Here is a 21,666-nt window from a genome sequence, read left to right on the forward strand (position 1 = left end):
TCCATGTCTCCAGTGTCTTTTCCCCCACTTGGAGCCGAACCCAGAAGAACATTTCTTCCAACAGTACCAATTTACCTCTACTCCACCTTGAGGAAGAAAGTACATTACTGTAGAGCAGTATTTCTCAACCAGGGCAATTATAAGGTGTGACTTCAACTCCCAGAATTCCCCAGCCAGCGGATATTAGCAATAGCAATAGCAGTTAGACTTATATACCGCTTCATAGGGCTTTCAGCCCTCTCTAAGCGGTTTACAGAGTCAGCATATTGCCCCCAACAACAATCCGGGTCCTCATTTTACCCACCTCGGAAGGATGGAAGGCTGAGTCAACCCTGAGCCGGTGAGATTTGAACAGCCGAACTGCCGAACTAGCAGTCAGCTGAAGTAGCCTGCAGTACTGCACTCTAACCACTGCGCTACCTCGGCTCTTGAAATCACACATCTTAAAGTTGCCAAGACTGAAAACACAGTTCTACAATGATGCATTCCTAGGAAAGGAAGGAAACTGTTGATTTGATAGGTGAATGGAGCGTCAATTAAAGTGGTGCTGGACAACCCCCGGGATCAAAATTAGATTTGCACTCATTAATTCAGAGTGAGCACCTCTTTCTCCAGCTCTAATTAAATGAGATCATAGGCAGCAATTAACCAAATCAGTCTCTGCCCTCATTGCCTTATCCTGCAAGATTTTATTTTGTCTAAGTGTGTGCTTTGGTTTTGTGGAAATGAAGCTTAGGTCTTTTTATTTGTGTGTTGTGTACTTGCCTACATTGCCTTAGTGTGCAAGAATGCAGGCCAATTAAGAAATATTTAAATCAAAACGAACAGAGAGTTGATACAAATGTGGCAAAACTAATATAGTAATCTCTTTTCAATGTTTTTTTCAACTCATTCTGAAACCGCAATATGGCAGCAAGCAGCATAATTAAGTATATGATCAGTTCTAGCTAAATGACTGGCATCAGAAAAAAGATGAACAGAAATCTATCTCTGTCATTTAAATATATTTTCTTCAAAATGTATTTTCATTTATTTTGTTAACTGAATAACTTAAAGATATTTGAATCATTGAGCCTTGAATATGAAAACAAGTGTAACATCACAACAATTTAAATTTATTATCCAATTTCCACATCCATTGTATTTTACGATATATACTGTAAACGTATAAAGAACAAAGCAATGGAGAAACAGTTGGAATTTAACAAGTACAGAGCCACATAATTTTCAGTACAAAAATATGTGAAAAATAGCAATTACATTTAAAAAAAAATTAAATGAATGGTGAGCATTTATAAGTTGGCTAATTGATTTTGTTTCCAAAAAGTCTTAAAAGTTCTCTTACAACTATCACTACATTCTCTGGTCTTTTAAATATTGAGAGGGTTAACTATTTGCCTCATGTTTTGTGATTTGGGTGTTAGATTTTGAAGATAGCAATAGCAATAGCAGTTAGACTTATATACCGCTTCATAGGGCTTTCAGCCTTCTCTAAGCGGTTTACAGAGTCAGCATATCGCCCCCACAGTCTGGGTCCTCATTTCACCCACCTCGGAAGGATGGAAGGCTGAGTCAGCCTTGAGCCGGTGAGATTTGAACTGCTGAACTGCAGATAGCAGTCAGCTGAAGTGGCCTGCAGTACTGCACTCTAACCACTGCGCCACCTCGGCTCTTCTATCTCTATATACATTTTTTTTTTAAAAACTGATTTTTGTCCTGTTTTGACAAATGGATACATTCCAAAGATATTGATGTGACTCTGCTAAAATATATTCAAGTAATGAATATATTGTGATGTAACTTTTTGTGAACAGGGATCATGCAAGTAATAAATATTCAGGGAAATAATTCAGCACTGAGAATCTTCTGTTTACTTGATGACTTGTTTTTTTGTTTTGGCAAAACACTTTTACAGGGGTGTGAAACTGGCAGTCTGCGGGGCGTATGCATCATGCACAGGGCACACCCCGTGGCACGACAAAACCACGCTCGACTAAAGCGCGCCCGATTAAACCGTGTCGCTGACGTCATCAACAGGGCGACAACAGCGAGCGCGGAGAAAGAAGGGTGCTTTAAATAGCACTTTGAAAGCAAGCTGATTCAAGTTAAGGTAAGGGTTAGGTTTAGGGTTAGGTTAAGGGTTAGGGTTAGGTTTAGGGTTAGGATAAGGGTTAGGGTTAGGTTTAGAGTTAGGTTAAGGGTTAGGATTAGGTTTAGGGTTAGGTTAAGGGTTAGGTTTAGGGTTAGGTTTAGAGTTAGGTTAAGGGTTAGGTTTAGGTTTAGGTTTAGGTTTAGGTTTAGGTTTAGGGGGGGTTAGGTTTAGGTTTAAGGGTTAATTTTAGGTTTAGCGTTTACAGCGTGCTTCTGTCTCCGCGCTGTTGTCGCCCTGTGATGACGTCAGCTACGCGGTTTCGTCGAGCGCCCTTTAGTCGAACGCGTGGAACCGGCACACCCACCCCGGCTCGGCAAAGATGAAAACGTCACGATACATCACATGACGCAATCGAGTTTGACACCCATGCTTTAACGGGAATTGAACTTTAATGAGTAAATAAAAAGAATTTGGGGGCACTGGAAGGCTTCAAGATTAACAGAACAGATGTTAACAAAATACATGATGATAAAAGATAAAAAAGAATTGATGAATAAAATAATTCGGAAGATTTTAAAGACCAAAGACTTTTTTCTTTTAGGATTAAATGGTCAGGCAACCACCGTGAAGCTTTTTTTTTTTTAGTATATGACTGCAGTGAGATTACTCCTATTCAAAAGTGGAAAAGTTCAACACAATCGAGGAATGATTAGTGAAGACCACGGAATGTGATAGTGAAGATTCCTGATTCCCTCGCCCACAGTTCGGCGGAGACTCTGGCTGCCGCCTGGCACTCGGCGGCGTCGGAGTCTCTCGACCGGATTGCGCCACTACGGCCCCTCCGGGTCAGTGGATCCCGGAGAGTTCCCTGGTTTACCGAGGAACTCCGGGAGAAGAAACGCCGGAGGAGATGCCTAGAGCACCAGTGGAGGTCCGATAGGTCCGAGGCAAGCCGAGCACTCTTAACTACCTGCACCAAGGACTATGTCCGAGCATTAAGAACTGCAAAAAGATCATATATTTCTTCCTTGGTTGCGTCCGCCGAGTCACGCCCAGCCGCCCTGTTCAGGATAACCCGCTCCCTCCTTAATAGGAGGGATGCGGGAGACCCCTTGCAGGGCAGGGCTGAGGATTATGCTCAATTCTTGGCGGACAAAGTAGCTCGGTTTCGATCGGACTTGGACTCCACCGCAGTAGATCCAGTTGAGACACAGGAGGATCATTTGCCACATCAGTTCTGGGTTGAGTTCCAGGAAGTTGCCTCTGGGGATGTGGACAAGGCCATCCGAGCTGTAAGTGCCTCCACTTGTATTCTGGACCCGTGTCCCTCCTGGCTGGTGGCTAACAGCAGGGAGGTGACACATGGCTGGATCCAGGCGGTTGTCACCGCCTCCCTTCGGGAGGGGCACTTCCCCGCCGTACTCAAAACGGCGGTGGTGAGACCCCTCCTAAAGAAACCATCGTTAGATCCAGCCATCTTAAACAACTTTCGTCCTGTCTCCAACCTTCCCTTTATCGGGAAGGTTGTTGAGAAGGTGGTGGCCTTTCAGCTTCGACGGGCCTTGGAGGAAGCTAGCTATCTTGACCCCTTCCAGTCCGGCTTCAGACCCGGTTACAGCACAGAAACCGCTTTGGTCGCATTGACCGATGATCTCTGGAGGGCCAGAGATGGAGGCTATGCGTCCATCCTGGTTCTCCTTGACCTCTCAGCGGCTTTCGATACCATCGACCATGGTATCCTTCTGCGACGACTGCGGGAGGTGGGAGTGGGAGGCACTGTTTTGCGGTGGTTCTCCTCCTACCTCTCGGACAGGTCGCAGTCGGTGTTAGTGGGGGGGCAGAGATCGTCCCTGAGGCCCCTAACATGTGGAGTACCTCAGGGTTCGGTCCTATCCCCCCTACTATTTAACATATACATGAAACCGCTGGGCGAGATCATTCGGAGGCACGGGATAAAATACCATCAATATGCGGACGATACACAATTGTATCTGTCCGCCCCGTGCCAACTCAATGAAGCGGTGGACGTGATGAACCGGGGTCTGGAGGCCGTTAAGGACTGGATGAGTGCTAACAAACTGGTGCTCAACCCGGATAAGACCGAGTGGCTGTTGTGTTTCCCCCCCAATAATTTGGCTAATACACCAACGCTTAGGCTGGGGGGTCAAATTCTACACCCCTCAGATAGGGTCCGCAACTTAGGAGTCCTCCTGGATCCACAGCTGACTTTTGATCACCAGCTGTCAGCTGTGACCAGGGGGGCATTTGCCCAGGTTCGCCTGGTCCGCCAGTTGCGGCCCTACCTAGATCGGGGGGCCCTCACAACAGTCACTCGAGCCCTTGTGATCTCTAGACTGGAATACTGCAATGGGCTCTACATGGGGTTGCCCCTGAAGTGCATCCGGCGACTACAGCTAGTCCAAAATGCAGCCGCGCGAGTGATAGTGGGCGCACCTCGGTTCGCCCACGTTACACCTGTCCTCCGCGAGCTGCACTGGCTGCCTGTCGGTCTCCGGGTGCGCTTCAGGATACTGATGACCATCTTTAAAGCACTCCATGGTAGTGGATCTGGGTACTTGAGAGACCGCCTTCTGCCGATTACCTCCCTAAATCGACCAATTAGATCTCACAGACTGGGCCTCCTCCGAATTCCATCCGCCAGTCAATACCGACTGGCGACCACGCGGAGGAGAGCCTTTTCTGTTGCTGCTCCGACCCTATGGAACGAGCTCCCCATGGAGATCCGCACCCTCACCACTATCCAGACCTTCCGCGCAGCCCTCAAGATCTGGCTCTCCCAGCAGGCCTGGGGATAGGTTCCTAATTACCCGCCCGAGTGTTTGACTGTTGAATGAAAGTTGGGTTTTTATTATTTTTCTGTTGTTCACATATTGTTTTGTTTTGACCTTGCACCTCCCCTCCCTTGTCGTTGTAAGCCGCCCTGAGTCCCCTCAGGGAAAAGGGCGGCATATAAATCCCAATAAATATCTAAAATATCTAAATATCTAAGATCACGGAAGGTGGCTAAATTGACCTTATCGACATTCATGGAAATCTGTAAGGATTTTACAGACTTTTTGTATGAAAACGGGAGCGTGGAGAATGCATATGAGTTGTTTCGATGATTAGAAAAAAATATAATATAAAAACATTTTGGGGTAAATACAGAGTAAGAGATAAGTTTGTAAGCATATTTATATTTGCTGCAAAGGAAAACGGAAGTCCTTTCTATTTTTTTCATCTTTTGTCTTTTGTCCTTTTTCTTTGTTTTATTTATTCTGTAATAGTTTGTTAGTTTTAATCTTCTCTTAATAGAATTTGTTTTAAAAAAATCTGTTTATCTAAATCTTGAAATCAAATCCTTTATCAGACTTTAATTTCCTAATTCGAGGTAATAAGAAACAGATTTGGTGGCTACATACAACACAGCATGCATGCAATCAATGTGAATATTCATTGATTAGTTTCGCTGTAGAAAAAAAGTTTCGCACAATAACATAACACACTGACAAGTCATTATGTTAGGATTGGTAAGCTGTATTCTGGCTAGTTCAAATGCGAACGGAGAGAAACCATTTGCAGCAGCCAAAGTTTAGCAATCACACTTTTTTTTAAATAATGGAAGCATATAAAGCTGATAACATGCAATCTGAACACAATTCAGCAGCCAAAGTTTGGGATTTTCAACCAAGCCAAACCTAATAGTTTGCAGTATCAGATGGGGCACCCAAGAAAATGTTCAGCCTTAGTAAATAATGAAGAACAAAGTTCAGTCTGGTCAGAAATTATGCAAGCTTGTGTAAGCTAGTTCTCCCGAACAGGGGTATACATATGCATTATATTTGGGTTCTTTCAAAGAGCAAAACATGAGTTATTTGAGGGTGATGAAATGCATGCCACGACTTCATGATGCGAATAGTGTGGGTTCCTTTCTTACATCAGAAGCTGAGATACAAGTATGTAAGGCAGTGGTGAGATTCAAATTTTTTACTACCAGTTCTGTGGGCATTGCTTGGTGGGTGTGGCCTGGTGGGCATGGCAGGGGAAGGATACTGCAAAACCCCCATTCCCCCCCCACTCCTCAGGGAAGGATAGTGCAAAATCCCGATTCCCTCCCCACCTCACTAACCTGCTTTCCAGCTCTGTTCTCCTGTGCAGGGCAACAAAAGAAGACCCAGCCGATCAGCTGGGACTCAGGAGGCAGCAAATAGATAGGGGCGCGGCCAGCCAGAGGTGGTATTTGCCGGTTCTTCAAATAATCAAAATTTCTGTTACCGCTTCGCCAGAACCAGTCAGAACCGGCTGAATACTACCTCTGATGCAAGGCCACAATTCGTTTCATGGACTTCACTATGCCTATAAAATGCATCACTATGCATTTTGGCATCAACTTCCTGCAGAATAATTGGACCCAAGTCAGCAGAAATGTTTTTTATTCGAAAGTCCACAGAAAACCATTGCAAAAAAAGGCAACTAAACTCCAAAGAAATTCACTGCATGCATAGTTACAGAGGATTTATATACTGCGTGCAAGTCTTTGCGGCTTCTATTGGAAAGTTGGGAGCATAAAAGTCATACAAATCAGAGTGTTGTGTAGCTTTGCAGCCGAAATATATAAATGGCTGCTGAGAAGCAAGCCAAGATAAGTTCAGTGGAGTTTGCAGTTAACATGAACATGCTTTGTGATGCTGAAAAACATGGGTTTCGGGAAATTGGCACTTAAACTTATTATCAAGACTGAATTGGCTAAAAACGTTATGAAAATCGAAACCCTGATATAGTACTGAATATCTAGCTTTTTGGTAGCAGCATTCAAATCTGCAACTATCAACCTGGCATGGGACACAGAGAAAGGCACACAAGATTGAATGCATAAAAGCAGATGCTCATCAGTACTAAGCAATCCCCATTATTGGATGACCAGAGGGCTGTGTCGTTAATGTAGGTAAAATCAAAGTTCACAATCTTCAGATCCTTTTGCAGATACATCTCGTTCAACTTGTTTAATATTCTTGCAAAGGCGTATTTAGATGCGCAGCTATAAGCTTCCCAAGTGTAAACTTGCTTGAAATGCATATCAAACCATGGGTTATCCTAAAAGGAGAGAAAAAAAAGTTTTTATTTGCTGCCTTTCTGCTCAGAAAGAAGATTCAAACTAACATAGAGTTTAAAATAACATGCGGATGTAAAGTAGCATCTATAAATCAATAGTCCTTGACTTACAGTCATAATTGGACCCAATGTTTCCATTGCTAAGAAAGTTGTTAAGGGAGTTTTTACAACCTTTCTTGCCACTGTTGTTAAGTAAATCACTGCAGTTATTAAGTCAGTAACATGGTTGTTAAGTGAATCCTTGCTTTCCCATTGACTTGGTTGTCAGTGTTGTGGCCTCACAGCGGCCAGTGGAGCTGGCAGCAGAGTCAGACAGTGAGGAAGTTGGGGAGGAACATGGGCCAGTCCTGGAGGCTGGGGAAGGCTCGGACGAGGGTTCTGCATCAGAGGCAGAGGTGGGGCCAAGCCTTCAGAGCTAGACAGCAGTGAGGCAGAGGAACAGCTGGAGCCTGTTCCCAGTGTGTGCATGCACAGGGCTGCCAGAAGAAAAGAACAGCTAAGAAATCAGGGTCAACTTGGGAGTAAAGGAACAGGTGGATAGTGATTGGCTCCTCCCATAGGAAATAAAAGAGGAGGGAAAGGGGAGTGGGCTTTTCCAGGAAACAATTCATTCAATCGTTTCTTAGTTCGCTACAGGAGTGTGGAGATCTGTCCGTGAATCTCAGAGACTCTGTGCCAAGTGCTTTCCTTGCACAGCGCTGTCTTTGGAAAATATTGATATGGCAGCTTTCCAAGCTAGATGAGGTCTGTGGTCATAAATTCACCTTTGAAAGACTGTTTGCCAGGCCTTTGCTGAATGTGAATGAGAGGAATTCACATTTGTTTAAATAAAAGGGGTTTTGTCGGGACCAGGAATCTGCTTGGTGCTTTTTGGGGAAGCCTAGATCGGAACAGTCAGGTCACAAAAACAAATCACATGACTCGGACACGGCAAACCATCATAAATACATGCCAATTGCCAAGCCTCCAAACTTTGATCAGGTGAACATGGGGATGCTGATTGCTAAGGGGAAACATGGTCTTGTTACTTCTTTCCCAGCAACATTGAAACTTCAGTCACGAAATGAATGATTGTAAATCACAGACTATCTGTAAAATGTACTCTAGAGAATCTTCTAAGACCTGGGCAAAAAGAGAGGGAAAGATTTGCTTTGTTGTTACTTCTGACAAGCGGCGTGCAGATAAAAAAGAGCTCTCATCCACATGCAAAATAAGGAAGAGGGCAAGAGAGATGATTAGAATATCAGATCAATTGTGGTTGGAAACCAGCTGCCAATTAATGAGATCTTTTAGGAAGGCATGCAGTCTAACTACGATGTTTTTTGGAAGTTTTCCCAGGATAGCTTCAAATAGAGCAACAATTAACAATCAATCAAGGATGTGGCAAAGACAGCACGAGGAAAGGCTCACTTCAGGGATGCTGAAGTTATAGTGTCAAAATAGACCCATTCATGCCTATTCCCATTCATTTTCTCTTTTTCATTTTGCAACAATAACAGTACCGGTAATTTACAATTGCTATATTCGCAGTTAAGGATTCAATTACGTTGCCAGGACTTGACTTCAAATAGGGGCAAAATCTTCTTGGAACTGCCAAAAGGACTTCCTTGTAGACAGGCAGGGAGGGGTGGCTTCAAAAATTTCAGCAATGGATTTTTTGACCCGGTTACTGGGTGGGCGTGGCCATGGTGGGTGTGGCCTAGTTGGACTCCTGCACCACGGCAGGGGGGGGCATTTTCGCCTTCCCCAGGCTCCAGAGGCTTTCCTCGAGCCTCTGGAAGGGCAAAGTGGGTTCCGGGAAGCTGTTTCCCCCATCCCCGAGCCTCCACATGGGCCCTGAACTTACCTCACATCCAAAACGGGCTGCGTGGAAACTCCTGGGCAAGGCGGGGTGGGAGGGGCAGGTTGGATGGGCAGGGCCAGCCAGTGGTGGGATTTGGAGGTGCTCCGAACTGGCCATAATGTTAGCTACGGGTTCTCCCAAACCTGGGAAAAACCGTAGCAGTCCCCCCCCCCATCTCTAGGCGGGAGATAGTTGCTATCTTCTCCCTCTATCTCTGTTGACCCTGGAGTGCTAGATCTTAACCTAAATGACCTCTTTTGGACCATTGGTTTGAAAAGGGGGGGTGAAAGAGGCCATTTATGTTAACATCGAGCAGCTCTCTCTCAACAGAGGGGGAGGGAGAAGACATCCCCTATCTCATGTCTACAAGATGTCCTTTCAGCAGTTCCAAAAACTGTCCTCCCCCATTTGAACTCTGATAGCGATAATCCTGAGTGGACAGATAAACCCTCAAGTGGCCTAAAGAGCTCTCAGGGAGAGTACTAACGACCAGATGACTGCAGAGAAATATTGTTATTGTTAGTTATTGTTATTGTTAGAGTTTATTTATATGCCGCCCTTTTCCCTGGGGGGACTCAGGGTGGCTTACAACTCGAAGGGGGGGGGGAACAAACATTTAACACGTAAAACGATACATAATTAAAAGCACAACATTCATACCATTCGGGTGGGTTACAGTCTTTAGCCCCAGGCCTGACGGGATAGCCAGTTTTTAAGGGCTGTGCGGAAAGTCTGGAGGGTGGTGAGGGTACGAATCTCCACGGGGAGATCGTTCCATAGGGTCGGAGCTGCCACCGAGAAGGCTCTCCTCTGCGTAGTTGCCAGTCGGCATTGATCAGCAGATGGAACTCGGAGGAGGCCTAATCTATGGGATCTAATTGGTCGCGTGGAGGTGGTTGGCAGTAGGCGGTCTCTCAAGTACCCAGATCCACTACCATGAAGGGCTTTATGGGTGACAAGTAGCACCTTGAAGCGTTGCGTCCTTCCAACCTACCCCGCAATCCTGTCAGAACTAATCCTTCTATCACCATCCTACCCGAACTGATGCAGCTTCTGCGATGAGAAGCAAAATGTTTCCTCAAGGAAAAAACAGTCCAGTTGCCTTTCGAAAAAGCATCTTTGAGACAGCTACGACCCGGATGACTGAGAATCTCCACAGGCGTTTACATCCTAGCTATTATATCATCAACAACAGAATATGTGCCTTATAATAAAATGCAGTACTTACAGAATCTGCCTCTCTTCCGTCTATCATCTCCAAATCATCCAGAAGCCATTTTTGAGATATTTCATAGTTCTCATCAAGGCCAATTCTGTAGTGTTTTACCACAGATATTTGCACTTCTTCCCTTTTTGACACTGCAGGATGAACAATTGGTTTACGTGCACAATATATTTTCATACAGAATACAAAAATAAAATCTTTATTAAGGAAAAAAAAATGCCTTCTGATAGCATTTGGTGAGTTAGGCCCAGCATTTCTAAGATTCAGCAATTGCAGTTACTTTTAGCATTCATGCCATGTAAACTCATTTAACCTAATTCATGAAGGTATAACTACGGTATCAAAATGTACATATTTAAATAAAATGTACAAACTGTCCATATTTAAACTTAAAAGGGCAATTTAAAATTAGATTTGAAGCATATTTACTTTGAAATAAGTTGGAATTATTTCCAATCTACGACTGAAATCGTAACACCAAATTCTTGGTTTCAACAATTTACTGATGGGTCAAACAATTTGTTTTTTATTTTAAATATAAGTAACCACATTGCATCTAATGTATTGCCGCTAAACTACACTAAACTAAACTAAATAGTTAAAGAATTTATGGTGTTGTTAATGCCCAATTTTACTTTTGTATTGTGTCTTTTAGGTTGGAAATCTATTGGAAATAGAAGGGTTTTTAAAAAATAATAATTACAAATTACTCTGAAAACTTTAAGTGTAGATCAGTGAAGACGTGATTTAAAAGAAATAAGCAACCTAAAGTCATCCTTATTCCCGCACGGACCAGCAAGACAAAGTTTTGAAATATAGAATAACATCCATCTCAATGAAATAAAAGCGTAGCCTATATGTATACAAATTAACTGTTTTTAAATAGCTAGTGCAAACTATAAACCATGATACCAATACAACTAAAATTACAAGCTTAAAAATTTAAACACAGCAATAAATATAGTGAGAATTGGTAAAGTTTAGTTGAAACTTTAAGTGATGACTAAAAATATTAAAAAGAGCTAATAAGAAATATAAAATCATTGTATTACTGAAATCATTTAGAAATATTTTTAGTATTATTCATGAAAACTCTGACAGCAATGGGCAAAATATAATGTAAGGCAGGGGTGTCAAACTCAATTTCATTGAGGGGCGCATCAGGGTTGTGTTTAACCTCAATAGCCAGGGTGGGCGTGGCCAGCTCGATGTCACTCTGTCGGGGGCGCCTGTGGTGGCCCAAGCACTTTGCCAGCGAAAATGAGCTCCCAAGCTCTGTTTTTAGCTGTGATGTCCTCCTGCAACCCTCTGCCAGTGAAAATGGAGCTCGGGAGGGCCGCAGGTGGCCCTCCCGAGCTCCATTTTCACTGGCAGAGGCGCCACAGGCCGGTTCTTTTCCAGGGCGGCCCTGTGGGCTAGATCTAAGCACCTTGCAGGTTGGATCTGGCCCCCGGCCTTGAGTTTGACACCCCTGTTATAAGGAAAAGGCCAAATCACTAGCCCTAAACTTTCCAATTACTCATATTTTACTTATATGGCAGTGGTGGGTTTCATTTTTTAAAAAAACCTCTTCTGTAGGTGTGGCCTGCTTTGTGGGAGTGGCTTGCCAGCCATGTGAATGGGTAGGCGTGGTCAACTTGTAAAATGTGGGAAACTCACTTAACAACGCTCTTGCTTAGCAACCAAAATGTTGGCTCAGGAACTCTGGCATTGAAGTGTGCAAGTCTTAAAGCTATCAAGTGACAAGACCCTTGTACCCCTAACCCTTTAGAAAAAAAACCCCAGGGGTGTTCAAAATTGACAGCTTTAAGACTTGTGGACTTCAACTCCCAGAATTCCTCTTCTTGCTCTTCATCTTGATGATGTGCGGACAGGCGGAGGGAGGGAGCCGGAACCGGTTCTAAACGGCACTGTAGATTTGTGGAACCTCTTCTATAGAAGAGGTTAGAACTGGTAGGAACCCGCCCGTTATATGGAGAACTGATACATGTCTCAGTCTCCGAAGTGTTTTCATTTGAATATTTGGAAGAAAATAGACATTAGAAAAAGAAACCAAAAGCCTCACTGGGAAGTATAAGCTTTGCTTTGGTTTTCTTTAATTCAACTCAGCCTCTGGGATGCACTAGGATCTGAAAGTGCAAGAATCTTGCAGAGGGAGGTCATAGCAAACCATCTCCATATTGTTTGCTAAATAAACCTTCGTCCAAGTAATTTTAAAAGTGACTTTATGAGATTTAAAAACTGGTGGCGTTCCTACAAATAATAGCCTTGGATTAGATCCAGATTACATTAGCTCTACTTAGTTCCTGTTAAAATCAATAGACCGAGCTAGCACATGACTTAATTAAGCTCTAATATGATTTTTATACGTAACTGCCTTGCCTCATTTACAGAACTTGACTAGATCCAGATGGCAACGTTCTCCTAGCCCCTTCTTCGAATTTTTTCAGATTATTGTTCCAACCACAAAATATATTAAGGCCGGGGGGGGGGGGGTAGCTTTGTGTCTGATTTCACTGAAGATTATAAATGCAGTTAATTTAAGTTGGAATCAAATTTAATGATTTCAAAAGTTTACCAGGTGTTACACAAGTGTTTGTGCTTGTATCACAATTTTCTGGATTTGCACACGCACACACCTCAAACTGCAGTCCTTTTTGCAACTTGAAACTCCATGACAAGAAGTTGCTTCCAAATTTTGTAAGTGTTTTAGCACTGAGTTCAGTTTTCAAGGATGAACTATCAGGAGGTCTTGCTAGTATCCCCAAAATTCTGCTACTTATTCCAATTCATTGGAATTATAACCCAAAAAAGTTTTGTACAATATTTTGAGAGGTCTTTGAATTTTTTGTTATTAACCTCTCAGAAGTCCGAGGTGGTCAAGAAATTCAAGAGAACAGTTCATAGAAAAGATCGCCAAACATAAAGGTTGGCATTTCTTATTCTTAATTTCAATTGGGGTGTTTTTTTGTTGTTCATGTAACTCTGTTAATAGCAATACATCTTTTATCAATTGATTACATGAATGCATTCTTAGGGAAATGGTGTTATTGCATTTTAACAATGTACGTGCTACATTATTTTTTACTACCTAGTTGCACATATTATATTAAATAATGACTTGAACCCGGACACTATGGTTTATTCAACAAAGCTTACTTGAACCAGTCAAGACTTAATGAAGATATCCTGCTTGAGCAGGGGGCTGAACTAGAAGACCTCCAAGGTCCCTTCCAGCTCTATTCTGATTGATTGATTAATGACTGCCTTGTGACAGATAAAAAAAAATGCTGTATAAGAATTAATGAACAACATTTCTCATGATCACCTCAAATTTGGAGGTAATTAAAAGCGGATTTTTTTTTCCCTTAAAAGGAGGCAATCAGTTTATATGTCACTTCCCCCAGCATCTGACTCTGGCCGGCTAATTACAATTAAAAGAAGGTAACATTGTAACAAACCAATAACAACATGCTGTTTATTGCACATAACAGATTGTCAACGTGGGAATCTCTGTGAGTTACTTATAATTCCCCCAAATCTGACCCAGAGCCTTTGAACCAGTGGCGGGATTCAGCCAGTTCGCACCTATTCGGGAGAACCGGTTGTTAACTTTCTAAGCAGTTCGGAGAACCGGTTGTTGGAAGAAATCTCCTTTTGTTTTTTTCCACTTTACAGGGCTAATCGTGTAAGGAAGGCAGGAAGGAAACATTCTGGTGTTGTTTCTAGCCTAATCTTTATTGCCCTGCTTATAGAAACTGCCTCTCCGGTTAACCCTTGTTACATTCTAACAGCTAAGACGAAGCACCCATCGACATAAGTGATGTTGAGTTGGCCACGCCCACCCAGTCACATGACCACCAAGCCACACCTACCCAGTTGGTCATTAGGGCAGAGAACTGGTTGTTAAATTATTTGAATCCCACCACTGCCTTGAACCCCACATTATAGGAACAATGTAGTACCTATGAATAGATAGGTACTGATCTATAAAACCTCTATGGCTTGGCACTAAGATTCCTGCAGTATGGCCTTCTCAGGATCTAGAAATTTGCACTCTTGTCTTTCTTTGAAGCAGCATTCCTCTTGAGATATCTGATTCCAGTGGTGGGTTGCTTATCCCATTCCGGTTCGGTTGGAACGGGACCGGCGGCGTCCTCGTGCACGCGCGCAGTTCACGCATGCGTCTTAGCGCCTGTGCGATGCTCCAGCTGCTCGCGGAGAATCGTGCAGGCGCTATATGTGGCATCCAGCTGCTCACGGAGAATCGCGCAGGCGCTGTATGTGCCATGCGCCTGCGTGGAAGCGCAGAAGCCTTCAAAGACCGGTAAGGAGCACGGGCAGGCGGGTGGGCCCTTCGCCGTTCCTGGAAGTTACTTACTTCAGGGTTCGCCGACCAACCGGTTCGCGGGGACCGCCGCGAACCGGTTGAAACCCACCCCTGTCTGATTCCAACTTTACTTGGATTTTAAAACATAATTAAAACCTTGCCTTTCCAGCAGATCTTGATGACACATACAGTATGTTATAAAGTGTTCCCCATAGAATGTTGAATAGTGTTTGAATTAAGTTAGTTTGCAGTTCCTGACAAACAATTGTGATTTATTTCTTATTGGTTTTTACATATATTTTGCACTTTACTTTAAAGAACAGGGGGTGTAAGGTATCCAGTCAATTACAATGGAAGTAGCATGAGATCCTTGCATCTCAAACAATCGTAATATAACCTACAAATGTACAATCTGAATGTGCAGTGTTTCTGAGACTCTGTGTAAGTAGTGCAGAAGCACAAAGACCCATGCATGCAAATCTATATGGTCTATTCAAATAGGATATGCAATATATAGTATCTTCCCCTAAGCTTTCAGAAAGAAACAGAGATAATATGATATAATATATCATGATCTGTATAGAGTGAAAGTTTTACACCATTTCCACCACCAAGGTAGAAATCTTTCTATTTTAGCACAGTGTGTTTATTTATTTAGCAAAGTTATATGTCCATCTGTATCAGGGATGGGTTCCTGCCAGTTCTAACCTCTTCTATAGAGGAGGTTCCACAAATCTACAGTGCTGTTTAGAACTGGTTCCAGATCCCTCCCCCCGCCCCACGCCCGTCCGCACATCATCAAGATGAAGAACGAGAGGAGGAATTCTGGGAGTTGAAGTCCACAAGTCTTAAAGCTGTCGAGTTTGAACACCTCTGGGATTTTTTTCTAAAGGGTTAGGGGTTCAAGGGTCTTGTAACTTGACAGATTTAAGACTTGCATGTTTCAAATGCCAGAGTTTCTGAGCCAACTTTTTGGTTGCTAAGCAAGAGCGTTGTTAAGTGAGTTTCACCACATTTTACAAATTGGCCATGGCCACCCAGTCACATGACTGCCAAGCCACTCCCACCCAGTCACATGGTCAGCAAGCCACTCCCACAAAGCAGGCCACACCTACAGTAGAGGTTCTAAAAAAATTTGAAACCCACCACTGATCTGTATTATACAAAATAATCCTAGATGGGGCACTATATATATAGTGGAATTCTGGGATATGTGTGTGTGTATGTGTGTGTGTGTGTGTGTGTGTGTGTGTTCCAGCATAACTCTGGAACGCCTCAAGCAATTTCAACCAAACTTGCTACACAGATGACTTACTCTTTGAAAACAAATTCTGTGGGGGTAAGACATCCCCAACACCTCTCGGTGTGTACATGTGGGTGTTCGTGTGTGTGTGTGTGTTCCAGCATAACTCTGGAATGCCTGGGCCACTGAAACGAAAAGGAATGAATTATATCTATAGTGTCAAATCACAGTACTTTTGACAGTGATAGTGTGCGTTTGTGTGATAGTGTTAGGACATAGCCTGTTGTGCCTTAAGATGGCGTCTACTGTACAGTACAGTGGTGTTGCCATGGTAACGGCTTCACAGTACTCCACAAGGGGGCTCCAACCTAATACAGAATTAGGATAAATAAATACCCGGGCAACACCAGGTTATTAGCTAGTAGGAATATAAAAAATGATCTTATCCTGATTCAAATCCTTTGGTGCATCGGAATATCAGCTGAACGAATTGGCAGTTCTTCATGGTTTTAGATTGGTAGCATACAAAAAAGTGCCTACATACTTTCTTAAACAATAAGAGATCCTCAGCCATATTCATCTCAGTGATAGACAGCCCATAGCTAACCTTGGTTGATTGCAGAATCTAAATAAGGGTAGCTGTGGCTAGAATTTGTTTGGGGAAATCATATAGAAATTCTAAAGCTGTAGGATAGCCTGGGGAATAAAAAACAAAAGAATAACAACATCCATTCCCGTCTAAAGCAATGAGAACCCTCTTGATGTAACATTGCCAAAAATTTTGCTTGGATGCAGAAGCCAAAAGTCAAGCTTGACTTAAGGGTGTTTTTCTTTTTCTTTGCTATTTATCTACTTTCAAGTAAATAAAGCTATAACTGTCATTTAACATCATTATACCGAAGCAAAAGTCAGAACATGCCTAGGGCAATTTTAAATACTTTAGTCCCCTGCTTTAAAAAGTAGCACAAAAGACTTTTCTTTAAAAAATAAAACCACAAATCCTTTTGCTACGCAAACAGCTCCTCATTGAGAACCAGTCTGATGTAGTGAGTCACTAAATGCATCAGGTTAGAAACAGAGAGACTATGAGTTCTAATCCTGCCTTAGGCACAAAATCAGCTAGGCGACCTTGGGCCAATCACTTTCTTTTCAGTCCTAAAAAAAAGACAATGGCAAATCATTTGTGTAAAACGCTTCCAAGAAAACTGCGGGGACTTGCCAAGCAATCTTCGAGAATCAGATACAAGAGAATGGGAGGGAAAAAAGGGGCCCAAATCTGGATTTTAGTATAATTTAGCAATCGCTTAGATTTCTTTCAAAATTAGTTTGTGGAAATTTACATAGAAAATTACTGAGCAATTCAATGATCAATCAGATGGATTGGAACCGGTTTCCTTCTGAAGCTAAAGGGAATGAGGTGAGAAGCACAGGGAGTGAATGCTAAAATAGATTTCAGTGAGCAAAACAGATTCTGAGTTTTGGAATGATTTTTCCCCCCAATATTTGTTCAGATTTTATTTCCAATGGCAAGTCTGCTTGGATGGACAAAAGAAAAAGGACATCTGCAGGAGGGAACTCAGGATGGAACAGATATTCTTTTTCCAATGGATATCTTGACAATGCATGTGTGTCCCAAAGGGGTACACACCAAAGAAATGAAGCAATATTCAATTTAAGAAATCATTCACACATATATGCATACAAGTTTGTGTGCGTGCATGTGTATTTGTGCGTTATCTTGAGGAAGTTTCTTATTTTTTATGCATGACTTTCCTCAGAATTGATAACAACTTCCTGTCAGGTTTTTAACTACAAATAGCAGGGCACAATTTCTTTCCATTTTAAAAAAAGTATCCATTTATCTGATTCTGTCCTTTACTTCATTAGATTTAAGTAGCCGATAACCCAGTGTTACCCGGGTATTTATTTATAGGGGAAAAAATGTACGGACTGAACATAATTTCTAATGTTGGATTTTCCCCCTTACCAGAGGGAGCCCCCTTGTAGAGTACTGTGAAGCCGTTACCATGGCAACTCCACTGCACTGTACAGTAGAAGCAATTTTACTGCAGTACAGTAGAAGCCATTTAAAGGCACAACAGGCTGCATCTTAGCAGAACCACCACCCCCACCTCTGACGGGTGCTAGGGGTGTCTTACCCTCATAGTTTCCAGAGAGTAAGTCATCTGTGTACCAAGTTTGATTGAAATTGCTTTAGGCGTTCTAGAGTTATGCTGGTACGCGCATTTGCGCGCGCGCGCACACACACACACACACACACACACACTTACATTTTCTCTTCTCCTCTCTAACATTCCAAGCCCAAATTCTGCACCAACCCTGTCTTGCTGCTTTGGATATAGTACTTTTAGTGATATTATAGGAGCTCCTTCAATAGTTCAGGGGGGAAAAGTCATCCTTCTGAATCTACATTCTTTGCATGTCCTGCATTAAGAAATATTTAGCAACTTAAAAAGTTACAATCAGTGTCTCTTCTTATTAATTAATGTTTACTTAATACGTTATTCAGTGAAATCAATATTGCAAGTCTAGATTTTCTTGACGTACAGCTTAGGACTTACAAAGCACTTATTTTAAAATAGTGATAACGTATCATGAAAAGGAAAAATCATTAAGTCAAAACAATGGAGTACTCTAAACAAACATGCCGAGGTTTTTTGGCGAAGATATTTTTTCTACGATAGTATATTTTATATAGATGGACATTCTGCTCATCAGTAATACTTCGCTTCATTATAAAAATGGGTCAATGAGTGATATTAGATTTGCAAAATAGAAAGTGACTTGCATCAATTATTGGGCTCTAAAATATTAATGTCAAAATAACAACTTATAGTCTTATTTATATTAGAAGCAAAAATAAGGGGAAAGGGTTATTACATAATATAAATAAAAATGTCCGAACTAACCATTTTTAAAACCACATATCAAATGTGTTTTATTAACATATAATTATATTTTCACTGTTTCTTTTTAGAAAGATTTAGACTGCTGCTTTCTATGGGAAAATAAAATGTCTTCTAATTCAGAAATAATCAATGTGGTCCTTTTCAAGTAGGAAGTTAACAAAATAGACAGTTCAACCCTAAATATATTGATCTAAAATTACTTAAATGTGAATTACTTTCACACAAGGATGTTTACTATTTCAGTCAGCATTTGAGGAAATTCAATTTCTCAAGCATAGTATCTTTAATCCGCCACCTTAGCATTAAGAATTTACGCACTAGACATCTAAAACATTTATCGAAAAAGTGAACCACATTGAATTTTCGGGGGAAGGGTACAGCCTAATACTATAAAAAGCGATTGTACTATGAATTTAGTTTATTAATATTTAAAATCCATGCTTGTGCAGATGATTAGCCTTTTAATCCTGAACACCTTAAAAGCCTAATGCTAGTCAGTTACTTGGAAGGAAACTATATTGATTTCAATAGATCTTAATTCTAAGTACACGCATTTAGGTTGTTCTGTCTTATTTTAGACTGCTATGACATTTATTGAAAATCCTTATAAATACAGCGATCAGAAATAGATCCTGTCAGCTTATAATACTTAACTACTTTAGTACGTTCAAAATATCAAGTATGTTTAAAGCATCTTACTTGCAGCAATTATGCAATAACAATATATATTTATATGGCAGTATATTCCCTCTCTAGCAGATAAAGGAACTGAGGCTAATAGAATAGTATTTTTTTTCTCAGAACACCAAGTTAGTTAATGGCTAGAATCAATTTTGAATCAGGAAAATACTCTTACACTATAACAAATGGATAGAAAAGAACCAGAGATAGTTTAAGTTTCCTGATGTCCCGACCCCATTTACCTGAAGCACAGAGATAAAACCGATCTTGGCCCGAACACTCAATTTCAATGAACCCGTACAATTTTTGCCCTAGAGTTCTGAATAGCTTCTTGTTGAGATCCTCCTTCAACAGAGATGACATTGCCTGGGTTTGGGTCCCAATTAGGGATGTTCTGTTTCCACTCCTTTTGCTTCTTCTATGATGTGGGTTGATTGCTCCAGAGATCAGAAAGTCAATTCTGCGACCAAAACATCAAGCCACCAGGTTCCAGTTGTCCAGCTCGCTGGCTAGAGAAACAGCAGTAGCATTCAGTGCCCGGTTTCTCCAACGATCCTCTGCTCTGCCATAGTTTGTTGATGGAAATAAATATCCGCTCCTATGGGATTTAAGCAGCCCCCTGGCTATTATGGGGAAACAGCAGCAGAAGCATTGTTAACCAAAGTAAACCCAAGATCCCCAGTCGCGCTAACAACATTTTGTTTCCGTTATCCCATAGCTGCCCTGGAGGTATTGATTTGAGATGATTTTTTCCATTTAGAGTTAAGACTTGGCGGGAGACGGGAGCAGAAGTTACATCTCCTCTCACGCCCTCATCTGCAGCGCTGCCGTTTTTCCCACAAGTGTACGTGCGTCGTTTCAGAAGGGAAGGAAAGGCAGCCAATTTTGGCTCCAAACCTTCCAATCGGTTCAGAAAAAAAGAAAGCTTTGATATTATATCTAAGTCTCCACTCTTAAGACGCAGGAAAAAAATCTCTGTCAACCAGGGTCTAGTACTGTGGGAAATAAATGACTAAATGACTAAATGACTAAATAACCCTTTCTTTGCTGGTACTTCATCACAGTAATGAATATGCCAGTAATATCAATACTTTCCAATTCTGATCATTCATCTCCTTCAACATTATCTAGAATATAGTGCTCATCCCTCTGCAAAGAGTTTATGATGTCTTCATTTATTCTACGTCGCCCTCGTTACCTCTACTTTATTTATTTGTAAACTGTTCTTATATAAAACAATTCACCCGCTTTTTTAGGAGGGTGGAAAGAAAGAAAAAAGGATCAGAAAGTGTTAAGACTAGCAAACTACTCAGCTACCCAATGCTTGGGGGAGAAAAGGACTAGAAAATGAATCCACATACCTTGTTGATATTTAATATAATTGAATATCCATTATCGATATAATTAATTCATTTGGTGCTCATTAACTGATTTTTTTTCTTATATTCATCTTTCCAAGACAATGAGTAGAATAATGCCATTAAAACCTCTTTTTACAACTGATGTTTAAATCAACTTTGTATTTTTTTTTTTATGCCTTATGGATGTAAGTCAGTAAAATACAAACCGTAAGTAACTCTTACATTTTCCATATAAACGTAGTGTAACCGCAGTCTTATCTATATATCTATATGGGGCATAACTCTCAATCAATTCAGTAGATGCTATTCCCCGATAAGAATTCACAGCTTTACAGCCAAGCTTGGAATTCCAAATAGTCATTACGGAATAAACACACCATAGTCATATTGAATGCAGTTTAGTTAGCTTATTAAAATATTGTTACAGGAGATAATTGGCAATTTAAAAAAAACAACCTTTGGATTAAAAACAAGATTCTCTGGCTACCTTTGAATTCCTAATCCCAAATTCACACATACATGTACAATCTAAAATTGATCAATCACAATTTCGTTGTGAGAACCACGCATAGGCTATATAGCTAAGTTTTGAATTCAGCTTGTTAGATGAACCCAGATAATTGGATTACAGGTACTCCTCAATTTACAAAAGTTCATTTAGTGGCTGTGCAAAGTTCCACGGCATTAAAAAGTGACATAACCGCTTTTCACACAACCATTGCAATATTCCCATGTACACGTGATCAAAATTCAGATACTTGACAACACACTCATATTTATAATGGTTGCAGTACCCTGGGGTAGTGGTGGGTTCCGGTCCCCATTGCTACCAGTATGCTGTGCCCAGGG

At 41.6% G+C, this 21,666-nt stretch overlaps 1 protein-coding gene across 1 annotated transcript; it reads right to left on the reverse strand.

Moving 5' to 3' along the window:
• Positions 1-6,511: 6,511 nt before the first annotated feature.
• Positions 6,512-20,051, reverse strand: EXOC1L (exocyst complex component 1 like). Its single transcript, XM_087723793.1, has 3 exons — positions 19,699-20,051; positions 10,276-10,406; positions 6,512-7,186 (listed from the first exon to the last, which is right to left on the reverse strand). The coding sequence occupies exons 1-3, from the start codon at positions 19,817-19,819 to the stop codon at positions 6,920-6,922; spliced, it is 519 nt and encodes a 172-aa protein (XP_087579919.1). The 5' UTR covers positions 19,820-20,051; the 3' UTR covers positions 6,512-6,919.
• Between the last annotated feature and the right edge of the window lie 1,615 nt (positions 20,052-21,666).

Source organism: Thamnophis sirtalis, unplaced genomic scaffold (assembly GCF_051295495.1).
Source record: "Thamnophis sirtalis isolate CommonGarterSnake01/CBP01778 unplaced genomic scaffold, rThaSir2_p1.2 scaffold_10, whole genome shotgun sequence".
In the NCBI taxonomy this organism is placed as follows: Eukaryota; Metazoa; Chordata; class Lepidosauria; order Squamata; family Natricidae; genus Thamnophis; species Thamnophis sirtalis.